This window comes from Dunckerocampus dactyliophorus, chromosome 12 (assembly GCF_027744805.1).
Source record: "Dunckerocampus dactyliophorus isolate RoL2022-P2 chromosome 12, RoL_Ddac_1.1, whole genome shotgun sequence".
NCBI lineage: Eukaryota > Metazoa > Chordata > Actinopteri > Syngnathiformes > Syngnathidae > Dunckerocampus > Dunckerocampus dactyliophorus.
The window spans coordinates 22,676,050-22,699,279 of NC_072830.1; the positions used below are offsets into that span (position 1 = coordinate 22,676,050).

At 39.3% G+C, this 23,230-nt stretch overlaps 1 protein-coding gene and 1 long non-coding RNA gene across 6 annotated transcripts in view; both read right to left on the reverse strand.

Moving 5' to 3' along the window:
* The window catches only part of LOC129190900 (uncharacterized), a 65,282-nt gene extending 54,794 nt beyond the window's left edge, over positions 1–10,488 (reverse strand). The window contains exon 1 of the long non-coding RNA XR_008573105.1: positions 10,420–10,488. This is a non-coding gene — a long non-coding RNA (uncharacterized LOC129190900). The remainder of the gene's footprint in view (positions 1–10,419) is intronic.
* Positions 10,489–12,557: 2,069 nt separating this feature from the next.
* The window catches only part of si (sucrase-isomaltase (alpha-glucosidase)), a 96,201-nt gene continuing 85,528 nt past the window's right edge, over positions 12,558–23,230 (reverse strand). For 4 of the 5 annotated variants that reach the window (XM_054793562.1, XM_054793559.1, XM_054793561.1 and 1 more), the window contains 2 exons: positions 18,432–18,602; positions 16,990–17,415 (listed from right to left, as the gene is read on the reverse strand). In XM_054793562.1, the coding sequence (XP_054649537.1) occupies positions 17,338–17,415; positions 18,432–18,602 (249 nt within the window). In that variant the 3' untranslated portion in view covers positions 16,990–17,337. Of the gene's footprint in view, positions 12,938–16,989; positions 17,416–18,431; positions 18,603–23,230 lie in introns of those variants that run through there. The other variant, XM_054793560.1, reaches the window with a different exon arrangement.

Genomic DNA, 23,230 nt, shown 5'->3' on the forward strand with positions numbered 1-23,230 from the left:
AATAGAGTGCAGTTGGTAAGTAAAAAGATGCACACACGACATTTTAAGAACTGAAAAAAACAATACCAATTTAGAAAAGCGAGCAGGGCATTGGGAAAAAAAGTCATTAAAAATGAAAAATTGAGATGTGCTGTATTGTATGGATCACAGTTTTTGCTTTTTCCTGCTTCCACTTGCACTTTTATTTGGGCTTTTTCATCTCCTACTTATAGCTTCCATTTTCTTGGCTTTCTTGGCCACCATCTCCCATCCCTGCTCCACTTCCACTTCGCTCTCATCTCTATTTCACCCTCATTATTTTCCTTGATTGCCCCTTTTGTATTTCCGTCTATGTGTAGCTCCTACTTCCCCACTTTGTTTGCACCTCTCTCACTCAGGCTCCATCTGTCACTCATCTTTCTGTCGCCCCTTTTCTTTTACTCTAAACAGTTTTTACCCACCTCTACTGGCCTAATACATTATTAAAACATTTTGTATTTCTTCCCATTTACCTTCAACCTCAGATTTTGGGTGGCCATGAGGAAGTAAATGGACAGCCAAAGCAATTTATCCTGATTTGCTGTCAAACATTGGAGTGATTCCTATACAGGATGATGGAGTGGGCTAGATGAGATGAAGGAAGGGGATGTGTTGGGTCAGGGAGCCGGAGGACATCTCATCTTTATCACTCTCTGCCAGATGTCTGTCTTTTCACTGGTGTATACCTTTTAAACATGTGAAGTGCACGGGCATCAAGGTCCGGCAAAATAAGACTTGCGGTGTATGGATGGAGGAGGATAGAAGTGTTTAAATCCAGCATGAGAGTTTTTTTTTCATCCTCCTTCAGGGGGTTGTTATAAAAATGAGAAGTCCCCCTTGAGTGACTATTTTCAGGGCGGAAGGTTTTGCGGGTGTTAAGACTCAGGAATACCACGCACGTAGGCGCACACACTCTGTCTCTCGTGCGCGCGCGCACACACACACACACACACACACACACACACAGCTTGCCACTTCATAACCATGGCCAGTGGCAGCCTTGGTGACACAGCCTATGCCAAAAGAGGAGAGGAGCTTAAATCTCAGCACCTAGGACAGCATCCCCCAAACACTGTCCAAGTGTGTGTGTTTGCATGCAAGTGTCATTCTAATTTAAGCAGTGCAGTGAATGACATACATCCACAACAACCAACCAAAGTGTTCAGTCTCAAAATACAATAAAGTATATTTGGGGTGTCATAAATTCTCTCGCGGGATTAAAACGTGACAAGATTTCTCGTTCAGAAAATGTCTTTTGGACACTCGGCCTGGGACGATAATAAAGTAATTAATCACACAATAAATGAAAAAGAACTCGATAACTTTGGCGGCCTCAAGCATGTTAATTTCCTTGTCTCTCGCCTCCAAACAGGCAGGAAGAGAGTTCACTCTGTGCATGGGTTTCAGCACCTTGGCACGTATGTTCCACAGAACGACGACATGAACAGAGTTGTCTTTTTGTCCCTTTTGTCAATCATACAGTGTCTTTGTCTTTAGGTGAAGGCAGGGCCACTAGCATACAGAGCGAGGAAGAGTGTAACGTATAAATTAAATTAGTAGATTGTAATATTTTGTCATATATTTTTTCATTGTAATTTTGTTAAATGTAATGTTAAAATAAGGAAAAATAAAGACATATAAAAGGACACGCTTGTGACTTCTAAATGTTTACCTAAAAACATACTACTGTTCAATTTTATGTATTTTTGAGTTGCTGGCATTTTTAGATTTCCTCTTTAACCGGGCACTCCTTCATATTTTATAGCTTAGGATTTGAGCATAGCTAAATGTTTGCTAGAAAAAAATATTATATTTGACTTTTTCTATATTTATTTCAAAAAAGAGCCTAGTTTATTTTAGAGGCTACTTTTAGTGAATAATTTTTTAGGTGCATCTTTAAAATTTCAAAAAAACACCTCATGTTAAGTATTTATTTTAATAAAACAACTTGACACACATATTTGGCTTTGATTTTGTCTAAAATCACTTTGCTTAAAAAAATATCGGGATATATATTGTATATTCAACCGGGATATGAGTTTTGGTCCATATCGCCCGAGTAACAAGTATGCATGTTCAAAATAAATTGAACCATTACTATTACCATATACTGTAATCAGCTGTCTGTCACTGTTTGCAAAATGTCGTCACATTTATGAGTTGAAGTGTTAAAATGGGATAAAATGAAATCCAGATCCAAAGAGCACTCCTGATTCAAGGGAACAAAAGGTAACAGCATCCGACATGACCATAACAAGATACGGAATTTATGAGATTCCCAGCATCTCAACACCTTAAATGTGAATGACACCTTCCTCGGAATAATAACTACCCATTATAACATTCCAAAACCTAGACAATAGCTGCACATAAACAAGTGGAGTCACACATCACATGACCTCTTTAATGGTGTACGAGCATGAACTTTGTCACATCTCCAAAAAGAAGCAGCAGCACTCTGACAGAGTAACTAATTGATGTGGCATAGTGTAGCATAACATTGAGCCACTGCAAAAATATATGACTTCATTCCATTTGCATGCTTCATTTGCACTAACGAACATCTCAAAAGCCGGGCAGATGGTAAAATGTGAAGGGTAATATTCTAAACAAAGTAAAATAGACTCTGATGTAGTAAATATGACAAATGTGCTTAATTGCCAGTCGAAAACAAACAACCCTCATTAAATGTGCATTACCCAAACCAAAATACGCCATAATGTTTATACACATGGGGACATGAAAATGTAAAAAGGTAAAATTTTAATGATTTCGTATTAAAGGCTGGACGGGGTTCAGAAATGCTTGGTGTCATGGCAATAGTTCAAGTGGTGAACAAATATATCGCGTCGTCTTTAAGTATTTTTAGTATTTAGTTCCAACTTTGTCCTTCCTTCATCTTTGACTTCAATTCTTGAACGAGCAGCAAATCACTAAAACACAGAGCCACATAAGAAAGTGGTTCATGAAGAGCATAAACGGGGACGGCATTTTCTTCTTCAGTTAATTATTCAGAATTAAATCCTCAATCCAAATTGTTTTGATAAGAGTTCAGAGAAAGGCTTATACAGTCATTGTCTCAAGTAACTACTTGATCATGTAATATCGTATAATGCGGTATATTAACTAGCAAGCTTTGTGTCAAAAGTAGACATTTTTATGTCTCAATTACTCAGATTTTTTTTTGGTAAGTCTGGAGCAGAACCCCCATGAAAAGCAGGTATCTCATTTTTTATTCTCACCTAAATATTGCTGAGAAAAGCCCTCACTTTGAGGTGTTTTCATTGAAATTTATTAGATTATTTTGGCTGATCGAAAGATTGATATAGAACAAAAAACGTAGCTTCATTGTTTTTAACAGACTTGGATAGAGGGCCGCACGGTCACCGAGTGGTTAGCATGTTGGCCACACAGTCAGGAGATCGGGAAGATCTGGGTTCGAATCTCCGTGGGGCATCTCTGTGTGGAGTTTGCATGTTCTCCCCGTGCGTGCGTGGGTTTTCTCCGGGTACTCGGGTTTCCTCCCACATTCCAAAAATATGCATGTCAGGTTAATTGCCGACTCTAAATTGTCCATAGGTATGAATGTGAGTGAATTGTTGTTTGTCTATATGTGCCCTGCCATTGGCTGCCAACCAGTCCAGGGTGTACCCGGCCTCTCGCCCGAAGTCAGCTGGGATAGGCTCCATCATACCCCCGACCCTAGTGAGGATAAACGGCGTAGTAGATGGATGGGATGGATGGACGTTTACCACAATAAAGCAGTATCTGAAGTACAAAAATGCATACAACCAACAATAAAGCAGGTTTTCACCGCTGCAACGTGCGGGGATCAGCTTAAACACTTAAAACTCAAACTTATTTATTTGTTCATATGATGTACATAGAGCAACGAACAACATCGTGTGCTGTCTCCTTCCTGCTCCATTCATGAGTGCACCGTCAGGCACATTCGTAATTAAGAGTTTTTAATTTTTATTCACACACCTTTTACAATTGACACACACCTGGGAGTACGTGTACCCCACTTTGGGAACCTAGGGTTTAGACCGTCAGGGGAGAATATTGCTGTGTTCTTTTGTCAATCTCCAAATAATAAAACATCAGGTCCATATACAGTAAAGCGCTACATTGAAAAACAGGAAGAACACTTTTCTGAGCAATACAAGCATTGAACACTGAACTTGTTGCTTTTCTGCTGCTTCAGAGAGTATAAAATGAATAAAACAGACCCATCAATCACAGTGCTGTAAGTTAGCACATCAAAAATAACGTTGTTCATCACCATCAATAAAGTGTCCGGTCCCCCAAATAGCTGTGGTTGCCAGCTGAGGTCCATTGATCTCCGGTTATAGCAAAACAAATGTTGTTTGTTTCTCTTTTTGCCGTCATACATCTCGCTGATTTGGGTTGTCACTATAGTCCTGCACGGTGGCTTGTATGATGGGTCACTGTTTGCAACACATTGACACAGTTTACAACACTTCTGTTAACCCCTCATCTTCCACGATGTTTATTGGCCTCCAGTTCATCCCAATCCACTTGGCAAGAACATTCGTCAGTCTGTCATTCGCAGACTTGCTGATACACAGGGTGCTCTCCTCGAGTTTAGTTTGTCGAAGGGCTTTGCTATGGCTCGCTAAATTGATAATGTCTTCGCTGCTAACGTCAGCCATGGCTGCACTCGCGACTGGTTGCTTTGCAATGATGTGGTGGGCTAAACTTGAGCTGCTTCGGTGGTAAGCAAACTTCTTGCAATGAAGGCATATGACTTTACCTTAATCAATGGTGCCGTCTGGGTGTTTTTGAAATGTAAATTTCCAATTCATTGGACTGACAACTCTCACATGCTCCTCCATTTTCATGTATCCTCCCAGCTCCTCACCTTGCCCTCCCACATACAATAAGAGCCTATCAGCTTATGCTAAACCAGCCCAAACACAATGACAGCCAATCAATGTCCACTTCAGGGTGGGAATGACCATTGTTTTCCACGCTAACCAAAACACAAGAAGCTCAACGCATAAAAATTAATATTTTGAAAAAGACAACTTGCAGATGGACACTCTAAAGATAGAGATTAAAAATTAGATTAACGTGATTAATAAATAACACATATATATTGTGTGTGTATATATTATATATATATGACTGTAATTAATTAATCACAATTAATTTCACAATTAGTTAATTTCCCCGCTGTGGGATAAATAAAGTACATACATAATGCACAAATTTCCATCCATTTTCTATACCGCTTCTCGTCTTTAGGGTCGCGGGGGCATGCTGGAGCCTATCCCAGCTGACTTTGGGCGACAGGCGGGCTACACCCTGGACTGGTCGCCTTGACACCCCTAATCTACTGTATATTTCAAAGCCCACTCAATAAAACAAAAAAGAACTATGACCTTTGAAGTGGCAAAAATTTTACACAGCCCTGCTATGGACTTGAATTGGATCTCATTAAGTACATCAAGATGCTTTAAATACAGTATCCTAAATATATATACTTTTTGGACAATTACTTTATTAACACTATTCATTTCTTTCGAGTCAGCATTTACTGCTTCGAATCCATGTTCATTTTAATAAAAGATTGTCTCCAGTCTTATGCTAACACATTTAAATGTAGCCCCCTGTGGTGTTAAGTAATCTCTCAGTAAAGCTGCACTACAGTGTCAGAGAGTCCTACACGGACCATCTTTTGCTTAAAGGATGGCGCTTACCGCAAGGTTACCCCAGGGTCAGACGCAAGCTTCAAGCACGTTGACGTCCTTCTCACGTTACGCACATTTAAACATAGAAGGTAAACTTGACAGACTGATGAGCTAAAATTATTTAATTGCACTCTGTAATCAATGTGCATTCTGTCATTTTGCACACACACCAACATAGAAAACAGAAAATAAGGATGTTCCCCTTACATGAGCGACCATGCACAAAATCGACTGCAAATCTGTAAATCAGCAGCCATCCACTGAAAATTGAAAAGGTGACTTTTGTCACAATGTCACAGTTAATTGCTCAAAAGTGAAAAAGTCATTTCACAGTCAAAAGTCAATGTCATTCATTCCTCTGACTTGATTTTCCTTTTAAACCTTATCAGGAAACACATATTTAGATCTTACGGAGGTGTTCAAGATCTACACCATTTTGCTTTTGTTGACAGACTTATTCGGCTGCCTTGTTAATGTTAAAACTCACATTCTTGCAGTCTGATAGGACTTCTTGCCACAACATTTTGTTTGATTTTAAAATGCACATGACATATTCTTACCCAGTTTGTGGTCAGTATGTGGAGATATACACTTTACCAAACACAGCAGCAAAAACGGTGAATGGAGGACACATAGAAGAATGTATTCATGCAGGCTGATTTGGTGTAAGAATGCAGATAGACATGTTAAAAGCATTATTTTCATCTGCTATATACATTATGTTTGACACGGAAGATACGCCTGCTGTAAGAGCACCTTGTTTCCAACTATTTAATGTAGTCATGCATCACACCATGCGCACTCACACAATTGGAGCAAATAATTTCAGCGACTTGTACAACGATGCCGAGTTTGTATGCGTTCATAGTCATTATGTGGCTCCCGTCCGATCACTGGAAGTGACGCTGGCTGCCTCTAGGTCACATGGTTGCAAATCAGCAATTCACAAGCATTTATGAGGAGCAAACTCAAGAAAGTTATGTGTTCAATTTTGTGCTATATTATATTATAGTGTACTGCCCAGAAAACAAGAGATTCATTGATTTCGTTTTACTTTGCTCTTAGTTTATTGGGGCACAGCATGAAACCAATTTGCACCAGTTGGGGCAAATGCAACATCCCGTTCTACAGTGTATTGTTTTTTAAATGAAGCTTTGGCTGTGTTATGGTTTTTAATATATATATTTTTATTATTATTTTTAAGAAATAAGAAAATGATCAGGTCCACCAATATGCATCAATTATGACCTGAGTGAAGTTGGCCTCCCACACCACTCAAAACTCTAGTCAAATAGTCTCATTTGTTAGTGCTGCATTTGTGCCATTTTGTGCAATTAAAAGGAACGTTTGTGCTGGTTTTGTTTTTGAGTTATTACAGTTTCTTTTATAGGTCAACCAAAGTTCACCCAGCCCCCGACATGCTCCAAATTAAACCAAAATAGTGTAATTTTTTCAGTGCTACGTTAGTGCCGTTTTGTGCAATTAAAATGAATGCTTGCTCTGCTTTTGTTTTTGAGATATTAACAACTTAAGTTTTCGGGCTATTACATAATCAGCACCCGACATGCTCAGAATCCAAAATAGCCTAATTGTTTTCCCCTCTTTGTTTGTGCTGTTTTGTGCATTTAAAATGAGCGTTTGTGCCGTCATACTTTTTGAGTTATTTAAGATAAAATTTCCCAGTGATTACATAAACAGCTGATGACATCATCGTCACCCGGCATCCTCCAAATGAAACCAAAACAGTTTCATCATCGTTTGTGCTGTGTGGTGCAAATAAAATGAATTTGTTTTAATTTGCGGTGCTATCCTGCTAACACGCTCGCACAGTGTGTTGTACTTCCTACGAGTATTGTGTCTCAAAAGCTGCACTTTCAAGTAACGTCTTTGCAACTTCAAAGTTTCCTTGAATTGGTGAAGCAGATCAGCCAAGTCGGCGGTGCAGTGGACTGTGACCCTTTCCTTGTACTTCCATTGCGTCTGATCCCCATCAGTGTGAGGAAAGGACGACGAAGGACATTTGTAAGAAGAAACGGTGACTCCACAAGTGTAATGCTGCATTTCTTTCCTCGCAGAATTGTAGTTCTAGGCATCATCTCTCCAACATTTCTTCCCCAAATGTTGTATAATGTCTTGCTTCATAATTCATCCTGTCCCTACTCTCTGTGATGAGGCCAGCCCCTCCATGGTGATGAGGCAGACAGGGGGGTGATTAAAGTGGAGTCTGAACCGTTGGGAAAACTGACCTCAATCAGAGCCATTCTACCAAGAGGACATTCACTTCCTTTCTGGGTCCCACCATCCAACCCTCCAACTTACTATACGCCCGACCGTCATCCACAATCCTTTATTCTTCCTGACCCACTCCGTCACCATGTCAAAGCTCCCCATCTCTCATCTCCCCTGTCTCGGTTTCCACTCTCATTTCTCATCTTTCCCTCTCCACTCTTGGTGATCACTCTCAATTCATCATCATTGCCGCTATTGTTGTGTGATGGTAATCTGCTCTTCTCTGGAGCCTTCCAGTTTGCTGTCAGCTGTGTGCAACAAATCTTCAAGAAAGGAAAATCAACTTTTAAAAGAAAAGCCTCTCGCAGTATTAATCTTGATTCCAAAAAAATGTGCCACTTTATTTGAAATATGTCGTCCCTTCGTCCCTTGCTACTTTTTCAAATTTACCAGACACATTAGGTGAATTTGCAAAGTATCGGTATCAGATGGGTATCGCCGATACCAGCCTGAATTTTACTCTGTATCAGGTCCGAAATGAAATTAGTGGTATTGTACATAACTATTGCTACATTGCGGTTCGAACATCACTCCCTCACTCTGTTGCAGCTTTTAAAAAATGAATGAATGAATTAATTAATTAATGTCTGCTGTTTCACGGTTGACCGTGGACTATTATTCGTCACAAAATATTGAAAAACAAGTTATATGTAGTATTTTGGCCACTAGGCGTAGTAATGTTACATAACATTAGATTAGATTACCTTCACACTGTATGTAGTCAGCCATGGCATGTCCGACACGACATAGTTCTCCTCACTGTTCTCCTCCCATTCCATGTGGAAGTGGTAAGGTTTTGGCTTCTTTATCCTTCTTCCCCACTTCATTTGGAATATTTAAGTTTACACTAGTTGAATTGGAGAGGCTAACTAGTTAGCTATGCTAGCGGAGGCCATCTCGTGTCCCTGCAGTGATCCCGTAGTCCGTGCATGACAGCAATGTGGTGTAAATGGTGCAATGTGGTGTAAACAAAGAATAATAGGAGTGTAAAGGTGACTATAGGGGTGTTGTTATTATGTCTACAGGGCTCTAATAATGGTAAAAATGTTGTTTACAAAATTAGAAGCAGGTTTTCTATGCTATAACTACAAAAAGATTCAATTTTTTAATATTGAATCCAGCTTTGTGGAAATTCACAGATCGTGTTCGGGTCTGGAACCGATTAACCGCGATGAAGGGGGGAATCAAACTAACACCTTTTTAAAATGCTTTTATAAGAATAAAAATGGATCATTTAATATTCTTCTATTCAGTTGATATGGACATGAATCCGACTGTGTCCTTCCAATCCATTTTTATCCTGCAAAAACGAATATTGTAATTTTGAGTCTCAGCTACACATACACCAGAATGCATCGGTGCTGTCACTTTTTGCTTTGTCCCATGACAATGTAATGTGTTTTCCACAAAGATTAGTTTACCACTGTTGCCCGCACAAGTGTGCAACATGTGGGAATCGTTGTTGTGTCGTTTTCTGACTTTTCTGATTGTAATCTCCAGTGAAGTTATAAGTCGATACTAGCCTCTGCTTTCAGTTCCCAAAAATAGAAATAAAAAAACACTGTCCCTGTAACTTGAAGAAATAGGATTCTTATCTTTTATCTTGACATTATTTTTGCCAGCTCAATTGGCATGAATCTTTTCCACCGTAGACATAAGAGACAAGATAAAGCTGACCTCTGTATTTTCTCTCTGTTTGCCTTGTCTTGTTTCCAGTGGCAACGAGGAATTGCTATATTGATAATAATCATTAGTCATGATCACTATACCCATCTACACAACCAGCTCAACACATTAAGCAGCTGTAGTGAGAGGGTTTAATTGGGTGTAATACTGGTCAGCAATCAGTCCAAGGTGGGTCAAAACAGCAATTCTGTACAGGTGAGTGCAGTCCAAAAGGAGGGAATGTCCACACCCTGATTTATGTCTTCCGATATTTATTTGTAGCCACGTGACACACCGCAGGTAACTGGGTTTGGTTGGGTGTGGTTTTCTACAAAAGACCAAACATACAAAAGGAACAACGCTAGCATAAACACTAAAGCCAATTCAGCGACTACAATGAAACGAAAGCATAAGCATATGGCCTACTGCAATGCTTATAAACCAACTAGTTAGCAACATGAGCACAAATACACATCAACGCTACATTTCAGCTGTCAGCATTACACTACGTAAGCACACTGAAAGTGCACGCTAACAATATAAGGTGGCATATTTAGTACAAACAAAGCTTACAGGACATTTAGTGGCAATGCTAACGAGGCTAACTAGCCCAGCAGTTAGCAACCAGCTCGGCGGCTGGATGTAAAAGGCACACAACACAGCACATTATCGCAGCATGGTGCAAACAGTGTCCAACATTAAGCAAGTCAGAAATAAACAAGTTACTCACGTTTATAGACGTACGCTGGTACTTAAAACAGCAAACAAGGTCCGTGTTAAGACAACTCCGCGCAAAAGCTACGCGGCTTCCGTGATACATTCAGGTGCCCATCGAGAGTAGTAATTTTGAGCTACAATGTCAACCTGAAAGAACAAAGAGAACGGGCACTATTAAAAAAAGTATTTTGTACAACACTAATATACCCATAAAAATTATAAGATTTCCACGACAAACACTGCATACCTTGAAGCTAGCCACATGGTGCAGGTATTAATTATTCCTCAACTGCTGGACATGAGGACAAAAAAATGGATTATGAATCTTGTCTTATTGTTGCTGTTCTCTGTTGACAACTTTGTTTAATATGAATGAAGTTCTGTTTTTTTTTTTTATGGTAGTCCATTGATTGCATACTGAAATGCAGAAATAATGGCACCTTCCCCATGATAGACCTTCCTGTGATGACGTCTTCCAGTGACTTCTTCTGGGTGAATTTCTGATAAACCTATTGGCCAATTTGAAATTTGGAGATAGAACTTTTTTTCTATTGGAGGTAAGATTTCTAATTATGTCACTTGTTCAGATCAGGCGTTCCACTCAGGACGCCAACCAGCCATTCACACTTGTGATGGGAAGTTGGGCGCTTTCGTGAGAGCTGAGCTTTTGGCTCCACTCCTGAAGAAACACCGACACCCAAACAGCTCTTAAAGTGGTGTCATTTGTAGCCTCACAATTTAGCCTAACTTGGCAAATACGAGTGTTTGTTGTGTTGATCAGCCCTTTTGCGTTCAGTGTTTTCACGAGAGGCCTTGTCATTGCCTCATTCTGTGCTTTCTGTTACAAAATCATTCCCTACTTTTCTTTAATATTTGAGTCAAACCTTTAGTTCCACAAAAAACCAAATGAACAAAAACAGAACCCATCACAGTATAACCAAAAGCATAAATGTCCCAAGTGCATGTTGGCATTAAGAACAAATAGATGTCTCAGCTTGAACGCCCTGATGATGAATCCTCCTTTCCAAGGTTATTTCGCCCTGCTTTTGGGAAGATTGTCTCCAAATGAACACGTTTCCCTCTCTACATTCACTACATGGTATAAAACCTACCTGTATATCCTCACGTGTGATTGGCCGCTTCAAAGCAAAGTTCCTTAAGTGAGCAGAGCTGAGCGTGAGCTGAGGGTGCAAAAGGAAAAAAAAAAAAGTATATATATATATATATTTTTTTTTTTACAAAGACGGTATGGTAAAAGGTTAAGTAGATATGCATATTATAATGACAATGACTGTACATGCTGCTATGCTTCTCTGTGAGGTTACAGTTTCTTGGTGATAACAAGTGTACGCTTTATGGAGAATGACACCAGATGCATTTCCATAGCTCTGCTGAATCGGAAGTGATGCAATCACACTGGCCCCATTTCCAATGATATTTAAATCCTTTTCTGCGTGGATGGTCTGGCCAATTGGCAAGCCCTTCTTGCTTTGTGAATGCTGTGTTTTTTTTCCTTTTTCTTTTTTGATTTGTAAAGAACGTGAGTGGATAAATATGTGCTAGTTCTGATGAGCTATTTGATGTGATTTGAGAAGATGGGTGCGTGCGGCTGTCCTGTGGTGCTTAATTCCATAGTCGGCTGGCTGCCACAAAGTTTTTCTTTTTTTTAAATAATATTCCTTGCATAATCCAGCCATGTTTTTTTGATGTTCTCAGATTGCACTGACTTCTAAACAGTTCTAGCCCAACTGGAACACGTTGAGTATACATCTGTCTTTGAAAGTACTTTGCATCAAAGGTATTGTCTTCTCTTACTTTTGCATGTTCTGTTACTAAAATTTACGCCAAACCCCTTCAGTTCACACATCGTATTTATGAACTAAAATCCCCACACACACAAGCCATCATACTTATTATTTTATTCATATAATCTTTTACACATCCTTGCATCAGCCGGTGATGAAATTCTGTAATTCCAATAGCTGACTTTACATGGACAGCAAAATGTGATCAATGCGCCTACACCAAATGCGAAAGTGAGACGTATTACTTTCACATCCGTTGGTTGGTTTATGTGTTAGTTAGCAAGATCATGCAAAAACACCACCACTGATGAAGAAAAAAGGCTACTTTAAAAACATTTTCAACCGTCAAAGATGTTGCGATTAAACCTGAACAAGATTGGTCATTTTCTTCCTCAACCTTCCCAGTGGTTTTGTTTTTCCAAAGTTCTAATCACATAATGATCAACATTTCTTTTGTGGACCTTCCCCAGTCAGAAACAAATGATGTTCCTTTGTTTAGTGCTATTGAAGTACAGTAGCGGCCATTTAGTTCAGCTATGTGTACAGTATGACTGGTGTGCGAGTGTGTGTGTAGGAGAGCACTGCATTAATGGTAGGACAGTGAGTGAAGGTAAAATAAAGATTGCAGTCTATTTCTAAATGTCATCTGCTGTCATTGAGATGTCAATCCAGCATTGCAGTGATTGTCACCCAACTCCTCTTCGCCGCCTCAACCGCAGGTGATCTCTGAAAATGATGTGAATAACACGCTATTATGCAGAAGAATGCAAAGGTGTGACTGACACGCACACAGAGCCTATGAAGTATTTAAATGTTTACCTCAGGCTACAAATAACACACACTTTAGGCTATAGCATAACAGCACAGAATACAAACTGCAACCAGTAGAGTAATATGTGCAATATGCACTGTCGTCCCTCACCACATTGCGCTTTGAATTTTGCAACTTCACTCTATCACGGTTTTTAAAAATACAGTGGAACCTCGGTAAGTGTCCGTCCTGGTTAGCAATTTTGCCTCGGTTTGCGTGCAGTCTCCGGTTAGCGTACAATATGGCATGCGTCTTGTCGTGTTATTAAAGGGGACCTGTTATACTCATTTTCGGGCCTACGTAGTGAGTTCTGGACTCCTATACAGCAGCTACACACAATAACCTGCACAGAGAGCTTTCTACCTCTTCCAGACTCTGCACCTTTTCCTGCAGTGTTCCCTTTGGTTTCCGTGCTTCCCGCCCAAATGGTCTGTGTAATCTACTCCACCGCCGGCCCAAGCACACTCCGCTGTAATTGGTCACTCCCAAGCGCTCTCGAGGACTTCCGGAGAGCTGCCAAACCCCTTTTGTTTGATTACGAGGCAAAATACACACAGTTAGGACACTGATAAATTGTTACTTACAGCTTGCTCACCTGACTCTTCAACACGACCAAGTAACGTTGGAAAGACGTCAGACTTCAGCAACAGTTTGGAAGATAGTCCAGCTTGGAATTGGCCCATGCTCACCAAACAGTCCCATGTGAAGTGCGGTTGACAGATGAGCATATTTTTCTCCTGCTGGCTGGGAATCAGCAACTCCAACCACTTCTGCCTGATGCTTACCTCTTTAGGAAAGCTAAACAAAATGATCTTTCCCCTCACACCTCCCCACAAACACTTCCTGGGAGCCACTGCTCAACGTGCTAGCACAGTGAAGTCTTCACCAACAGAGCGAAGCAGAGCGGGGGGGAAGGCAGGCCTACAGGGTGTGCCTGGGCATGCCCATATAAAGAAGTCCGGGTTGCGTTGACGTCAGTGGAACTAGGTGTTAAAAAAAACTCTGTAAAACACAGCGTGCAGAGCCATCCAAAAGTGCTTTCAGGTCTCACTTCGAAATGCGCAAACCTCATTATGACGCGTTGGCATCGTTTAACACAAGAATACCATATTGTAGCAACATTTATAGGTCAGAAAAGAGAAGCATAATAGGGCCCCTTTAATACAGTGTGTGAGTCCATCTGTATTTGTCATGTTTTTTTTTTTTTTTTCCATCAGAAAACGGCCTTTCTTGTTAGCATTCTATTAGCAAGCGAACAAATTGGCAACTGGAACCAGAAATGACTGTTCATGCAATGTTTTATGTTAAATTTTAACTTCTTGCGGAACCCTAGAAAAACTATAAAAAAGGTTTTATGGCAAAAGCATAACGCAAAACTGATTGAAGATTACAATGTCACTGAAATAGTTGTTTTGAATGGTTGCCCTCATCGTCTTTTGAAATAAGTGTTGCAAAAAATGTAAAGCAGAAGCTACAAGCACACACTGAAATTTAGTTTCATGTGACTTTATTTTTTCCGAAGATGTTGGTCAAATTGCATGCGCTCCGGGGAATTGAGCTTGATAGGTAAATCAGTATTTACTGTATATTAAAACACATTTTAAGATGCAAAACACTCAAGCTTCTCGTTCCTTTCTCTTTTTTTTCCTTTCTAAGAAGTGACACAGTTGTATCTTGAGAAAAATAAGTATCGCTCTCATGGAGGGGTGATGAGAGTGCAAATCGATGGGAGTGGCCCATAGCTAATGCTTAACAGTACATTTACCGCAGGGTGAATAATGGATGACTGTATATTTAAATCTATGGTTCTATAGAGGGAGGCAGTGGGATGAGACAAAGCTCACAGAGACAGCTCGGGGCAGGTAAAAGCTATAATTAACATTTAGCTCCTGGCGTACCCCCAGACACTCCCACACATGTACATCTATGGAAGAGCACAGATGCCAAATACACACCGGAAGATGGAAACCAAAAAACTTGATACTTGCACCTCCACTCTCTATTTTGCTATTTTGTGTGTGACCTATGTGCTGCAGGGTATCATCCACCACAAATCAAAGCCTTTCCAATTATCAAATGCATACTTCTTGAGATGCATTTCCATTGAGCATTATTTCTAGTTATTATTTTATCAGGAACATCTGCTCGCTTTTTTGGCACAGATGTCGATTTGACTTCCGGCAATTCTTCCTGATGAAAGAAAAGTGATTTTGAAAAATGACTCACACTGCAGGTAATGTGTTTTTGACATGAATTAGGTACACTTTCTTATGATCTGCTGATGAATATGAATACTGTATTGAGGGTATTAATTACATAGTCAAGTGTGTAAATTTAGTCAGGAAAAAAAGCTAAAAAACGGACACACAGATAATTGAGCAAATCAAAAATATGAAGACGACTACCAGATGCTACTACTGGTTAGGTAGTCCTTGTAAAATGATTAGGGAAGCTAGTTGCAAATGATTGTAATTACTGATTGTGTAATAATTATTGATGTAATTATTTAAACTAATAATAGTAATGGTAGGAACATCATCATTGCCGCTGTCATCATGGTATCACCACTGGTATTTATGTACTTACTGTTATACCCGTTGTTTTGTTATCCCTCCCCCAATCACTCAACCCCTCTATCCTGTCTTGTCTCTCGAGCTACCCTCTATTTGATTCAAGTAAAATTAGTTTCCATCTTCTTTACGCCTTTCTTCCATGCCGCTGGCCTCGCTTTGCTCCTTTTTCATTTGTCTCTGTTGTTTTTAGAGTCACAATGTTTAGCGCCAATGCACACATTTGACTGGCTGAGTAGCATCACGTGGGATGGCTTTGCTCACATGCTGCTCAGTTCCTGAGCCGATCAACCGTACCGTAACGTCTAAAAAAAGACGCTCTGGTCAAATGGAAGCACCCTGTTGAGACTATATGTCCAGGTCGGTATTGGATGTGACACCAGTTAGTGATCCCTGCTCTCAATCCAACCGGTCAAGACAGATGGCCACCCCGAAGTCTGTTCAGGGTCTCTTCCCTCGAGGGGGGTTTTCCTTGCCTTCGCTACCAAGTGTGTTTACAGTATGTGGGATTCAATTGGTTTTCTTAGTATGAGAAGGGTGGTTTTCGACCATAGTTTGCTTTGAGATAACCTCTTAAAATGGTCTGTCTCGCTTCCATTGTTAATTCCCTTTTTTCTTGCCATTTTTATAGCAACAAATTCATTTCTCCATACAATGCTGTTCAACTGATGTTCACGAGGGTATAGTACCACAATGTGCTTCGAATGCTGTTTCCCCGAACACAGTAAGTACTCCAGAACTTGGAGCACCTGTAGGAATTAGTTGCACCAACCTCCATTTCTGCACAACAGCTTTAAATTGTTGACCCTGTGTGTGGTCCCTGAAACATGCTTTTTTGTATAATTCTGAAATACACATTATTTTTCAGTTTTGGGTAATCTGACCTTTTTTTTTTTTTTTTTAAACCTTTGGCACTTCACCACTTACCTTGTACCATTTCAAGCTATTCATTGGACTTGAACGACTTGAATTTCAATAAATAACTGGAAAAATTGGGGTGTTCTAAAACTTTTGACCGGTACTGTAGGTATCTTCTCAGGAAATAGCAATCATAATGTGGAAATTCCATTATCGCTGCGTAGTGTTTCTTATACAACACACTAAACTACAGAATCAGGAAGAGGTGTTTACTTTTGTCGACCAAGCTTGATTCAACATCAGCAGTCTCTGATTGGTCAAACTGGTGAGTGAGTCAAGTAATTAGAGTCTGGGATACGGCGATTGCGAGGAATACTGGTGGAAAAAAAAAGACCCATTTATATCACATTACTGCCTGCAGTAAAATGAGAAGCTGCATTTACTTGTTTACTTAAATGGCACAGATGGTGCTAAGCTGTGCTATAATAGCATCAGGCTAATTCCAGCTACCAAATTCACTCACATACTGGTAGTTGTTGTAGTATTGTTAATCTATATTCACTATCACCTACTAACACGTGTATCACGCGTGATAAATAAAATAAAGGTTGAATATGCAAATGAGAAATTTGAGGACAATTACATGAAAACTGTGACTGTGACAGAAATCGGGAATGTTCAGGTCAACAGTGTATAAAGTTTAATCAAACATGGTTTTGAGGGCAATTAGTTGTACATTTTGAAATTACCTGTCAAACCTATTTTCATGTCCTACACCTGTTCACAGTGTGAATGCATCAATTGGTAACAATAATGTATCATGGTATAAGTGGGTCTCTATGCACAGGTATGTTAAATATTCACCAACTGACCATACTAACATACTGTCAGACACTGGCCCTCCATGTAATAGTAAAAGGATGATCCACACGGACAGATGTTGCAGTTGCATCTATAATCAGCTCCTGTAGATAACATGAAAAGAACAAATGTTCAGTTCAAAAAAAGACAGTCCAGTTTCACAGAGATGGTGTGACCTGGGAATGGGATCAAATATTGTTATTGTGTTACATAGTTAGGTATAAAATAGCTCTGCATTGCATGAATTATCTACAAACATACAGTACATCCTTGCATTGTCACTTTATTATCTATTCACCAATTCAACCATTTTTCCCCCAATGACCTAATCTCTTCCGGTAGGAATTCGGATCATTATGCCTGTGACCTAATGTCTAATTGTGAGAGACTGTCCTTTATCTTCATGAAGTGAGTTCAAGCTCTGTTTTGGTAAACATTCATCTTGCTCAAGTGTCCTTGAGTAAAAAACCCACGTTCTGTTGTGTGTTAACTTGACTATATCCCTCCTGAAGGTGACCTTGGCCATTGTAGCTTGGAGGATGGAACTACATGTAAACTGAGGGAAACTAGGGTTCAAGTTTTACATTGACATTAGAAAATAAATTGCTCCCTCCGTGATACACAGTACGTGTGACTAATTTTAAGAGGTTAAACAAAATCTGATATACAGTAAAAAAAAAAACCCAAAAACAAAACACTGAGCTTGATTGATTATAGTCAGAGACATGAAATAACTTTGGATGCCATGTGGACCAGAACTATTGCTGTAATCTGGTTTCCACTACCATATGTGCGCCTGTAAATATTTCATGTGAGTAAGCAAGGTTCCACACTGTCCCTAAAGTTGCCATTTCCTGCAAGTAGATGTTTTCTTTTCACAGAAATGAAACTGTTAGAGAAAGGATCATCTCGTCCTTGACTCCTGTCGAGGTGCCCTTGAGCAAGGGTCTGAAGCAAACACCAGTTAATCTACGTCTGCTAGGTGGCTCAACAGTATTGTGAATGTTTTATCTGTGTTGTTTAGTACGCTGCCCTTTGACGTCTTTTGCAAGACAAAAAAACACAACAGAGAGTGGTATAATACTATTGTTTTTGGTTTGGATCCTGTAGAACTACTCACCTGAGTGTCAGCGTTATACTGAGGTGTCAGAGGATGGGTGTCTCCAGCCACATCTGTTAGAGTCACCTCTGTGATGTTAGCACTGCCTGTCCCCCAGACCTTTACTACCCCAAGGATCAAATGGTCAGCAGCAAACAAACCGTTTTGTACAACCGTACTCGACAAGGTGTTCTGGAAAGGAGAAAGAAGATTGGTGATGAAGAAAAAAACTGTATGTTGTTAAAGGGTGAAGAGTTTGAAGAGTAAGCACAATTGAAAATCCTTGTTCAGGTTACAGTTCAGATCAAAGGTTTCTACGCGGGCCCAGATTCGATAGAAAGCATCATAAAAGTGGAAAAAAATGTATACAGTAATCCCTCGTTTATCATGGTTAATTGGTTCCAGATCCGACCGTGATGAGTGAATTTTCGTTAAGTAGGATTTCTTATTTCTAAATGTAATATTTTTGTGATTAGACTATAAAAAAGCTGTTTATGACCTTCTGAATAGTTTGACATAATCAGAGCCCTTGATACATGAAATAACCACCCATTTCTGATTACACCACACCCACTCCCAGTTTATGCCCCGCCCACTCCGAGTACAGATACGGATAATTTAGATGGGTGAGCAGATACAGATACAAATAGTAGTGTACTCGCTCATCCCTAGTTACTACATATCTACAGGAAGTGAAAATATATATAAAAAAGAAGTTCATCCCTTTCTGGCAATTTCAGAATCCACTCTTCTAGGACGTCTTGCTGTAAGATTTTTTTTTTTATTTGTTTGTGTTAAAATCTCTCTTCTAGATCATCCCAAAGGTATTTGAGGGGTTTGAGGTCAAGACTGCATCCACACCAAATTCATCCAAGGAAGTGATGAACCTTGCTTTACTTTAAAACAGAAACTATGTGAGATTTCAACATCCAATATACTCCAGAACTTCATTTCCGATACTGACATAAGCAGTAGCTTTTCCCTCAAAGTAAGCGGAAGAAGATGGATGGATGGCTGGATGGATAACGTCAGGTCACATCTCATGTAATCAACACATTATGCTACTTTTGCTGTGATGCCACTGAACGCATTTCACAAATAAACACTGTTTGTGCAAAATAAGACAAATATTGCATTATGCTATTCAAGTTATTGACAAATCGCCATATTTATTTTAAATATTTTGTCTCGAGAAAATAGTCATTGAAAAAAATCAAGTCAACTAAAATAACATGCTCTCCTACTGCAGTATAAACAAGTAAGGCAGGCAAGTCACAAATAAGAATCCAAAGAAATGCTGCTAACAATACAATTTACGATTAATGAAATTACAAACTGGGCTCATTCAGAACATCATGCATGAACGCACAGTAAACAAAACATATTCGATTAGAAGTATTGAAGGAAGACACCTCACTCCCGTCTCACGTGACCAGGGGGCTTTCATTCCAAACTGCATATTTACAATCCAAAGATGAACCTTGAAATAATTCTACACCACGGACATACTGAGCTAGCAAGTTGTTGCTGTGTGGCGCACGTCATCACTTGTGCACTGATATCATTATCGGTAGAAAAATCAACACCGACATGAACCGATATCTAATAACATTGGAATATCGCGTATTGATTCGTTAAATAATAGTTTTGTGTGTTGACTTGTTTCCCAGCAGCTGGAAGATTTCATATTAAAAAAACAGTGCTGCAACTGCAGCTGCCTGAAGTCATGTTCACCAGATTCTTTGAGAGAGATGCAATCTACCATATTGGATTTCAAAGATATCTGCATATTGGTGCTTGTGCCACTGACCTTGAAGGCACTCCCTGAGATTGGGCCATTAAATTAATTATAACAGCAAATGGAAAGGTTGGATGGTCATCACTGACCAAAGCTGGACACAAGAACACCCATGTGTATCCCCCCATGGATAGTTAGCAGACAGTGAAATGGTTGGCTAAATACAGTAAGACCAATCACACAAACAAGACACAGCTGGGTGGAACATGGGCATGCAGGGAGGTGATTGGCTTACACAGCAAGAAGTAAATACACATGAAGGACAAGACTGAGCTGAAACTGGGGGACTAATTAGACTCATGATGGACAGGGCTGGACTGAAACTGGGAGTCTAAATAAACTCAAACTAACCTGACAGTCAGGAGACAGCTGGGTAGAAGACAAGCGCAAGTAAGGAGCTGACACACCGAGCACATGCATGTGAAATGCATATCTGAACTGAAATGGGAGGCATCGACCGTGTCCTTACATCCATAGACATTTACAAAAACACATATATTCTCTGTGTTTCGGCCTTTTGTCCGTATGCGTTTTTATCCTTAAAGGCAACCAGGATGAAGACTTTCAAAAAAATCTACCTTCAGTGTTTGTGTGCAGACGGGTAATAGGCAGCTTTTTGGAATCATTTGTTTTTGTTATTCCAGGCTTCTTTGCATGAATGCCTGAAAATGTGTTTTTTGAAGTAGACCATTTTTTTTTATACTTTGTGTGTGGATGCAATTTTTTTTTCCCACCTCAGAGGTAGGAAAATGATAGGTTTTTAAAAAATATCCATTTACATGTGGACTAAAAAGACATTTTAAAAAACCTCTGAAAAAACTAAATAGAATAAAATAAAACAAAAACTACAAAAGAGTAATCACACTGACAAAAAACAGCAGGGTAGCGCATAAGCGCATGGAAAAAGCTGATTGGCTAAGACGTACAGCACTGACTGAGGGACACAGAAGAAGGGTGGGCTGATTAAAAACCTCTTAAAGGAAAACTGTACTTTTTTTTTTCTTTTTTAGAATTTTGCCCATCATCCATAATCCTTATGTGAGACATGAACACTCGTCTCTCTCTTTTTTTGGTCTGTGTCTATACAATAAATACATTTGACATGTCATTCTGTTGACTTCATTTTTGCCAGTGCTTTACAGCATGTTTGGGGAGATATGATGTGCTCGTTTATACATTAGAACCTACTGTAAGAATGCCACTTTCAAATAATCGCCATCTTTGCTTTATAATGTAAGATTCATGTCTACATCAGCAAACATTAAATAGAATAATATCGTTTGTATACTGCATCGAATCGTATTGAATTATTCTGTTTTGAAAATATATCGTTTTTGAATCGTATCGTAACCTGTGTATCTAGATTGGAATTGTCTATTATATTGGTAATACGACTGTAAAGGTGACTATAGGGGTGCTATTTCATGTCTAAAGGGCTCTAATAATGTCAAACAACTTATTTAGAAGGTCGTAACAGGTTTTCTATGCTCAAACTAAGTAAATATTAGATATAAATAAGGAATCCTACTTCATGGAAATTCACTTATCACAGTCGGGTTTGGAACTAATTGATCACAATAAATAAGGTATTACTGTAATCAAAACTATGGTTTCACAAACATTTTCACCTCAAGAACCAAATGAGAAATGAGACAACTTGATAAAATACATCATCACAAGTCGTTATTAGCATTTTTAAAATCTATTTTGATTTATCAATATAACATGCTTTTATTTTGTTGTTTCCTTTCTCTCAAAGGAAAACTGCACTTTTTGGGGGAATTTTGCCCATCATTCACAATCCTTATGTGAAACATGAACACATTTTTTCCCCTTCTAACGAGAAAAAAACTAAAAAAAAAAAAAAACGAGTTAGTATGAGCCAGCTAACAATGCACATCATGGAAAGTACCTATTTTGGCGCTAAAGCCCTAACCAAAAACCCTCAAAAAAACGCCAACAGCGCCCATTTACATAACTGACCTGTATATTAACCAAGCTACAGCCATATTGTCATTGTAGCAGCTAACACAAAAAACTTTTTCTGGCAGAGTTACACGACGCCTCGCTTATCTCAGCGTCACTCACAACGCCTCAAGCCACTGCAACGCATAGACCGAAGAGTGGATACTACTGGCTGTCAATTTCGCTATGAAGGCTCAACAAGATTCTCATTTGCTGTCAGAATATTTTACCTGAGGACTGGAGCACAAGTCTTGTGCTGGAAGACTCACCCATCCCAATTACAGCGGACATTCTAAGTGTCGTTGCTGTTTCTATGTTGCTGTTGTTCACAGAAGTAGCGTTAGCTATATGGGCTATGTCAGATCAATGTGCCTAGGAAAGGAGTCATGTTTTAAATCATCAAAATACGGTAAGATACTGTAAGTATTACATGTTATCATCAATGTACTTGTTAATTAATGATTACAGCATGTATATAAAACAAGAAAATGTTGGTGGGTTTTTTTTAGAGGGCTTCATGGTCGAAATAGGTACCTCCCATGACATGCATTGGTCGTTAAAACACACATAAAAGGGAAAGAAATATGTGTTCATGTTTCACTTAAGGATTGTGGATAATGGGGAAAATTTTTAAAAGTGTAATTTTCCTTTAATAGTGTCAGATTAGCTAGGAGATGTCAACCTGTTCTTCCGCCTTAAACTACCACTTAATTGACCACACATGGTCCCTCTCCTGAGAGGAGAGACTGCTTGCAGTACAGTGTCGGAGAAGTGAATTGCCTTTAGCAAATAAAAAGGTCACTAAAAAGTCTCCTGTCCGTGTCATGAGATGTAGGCTTGAAGCCACAATATTATTATTTTTCTCTTCTACTTTTCAATGTGTACACTCTTTTTTTTTTTTTTTTTATTAAGTAGGTACCAACATCCTCTTAAAATAGAATGCAGTGTTCTGAGATTGCAAAACTTTCCCTCAGCTCAAAACTCTTAAGAGGAAGAAACACACACACACACACACACACACACACACACACACACACACACACATTTACGTTCAGTG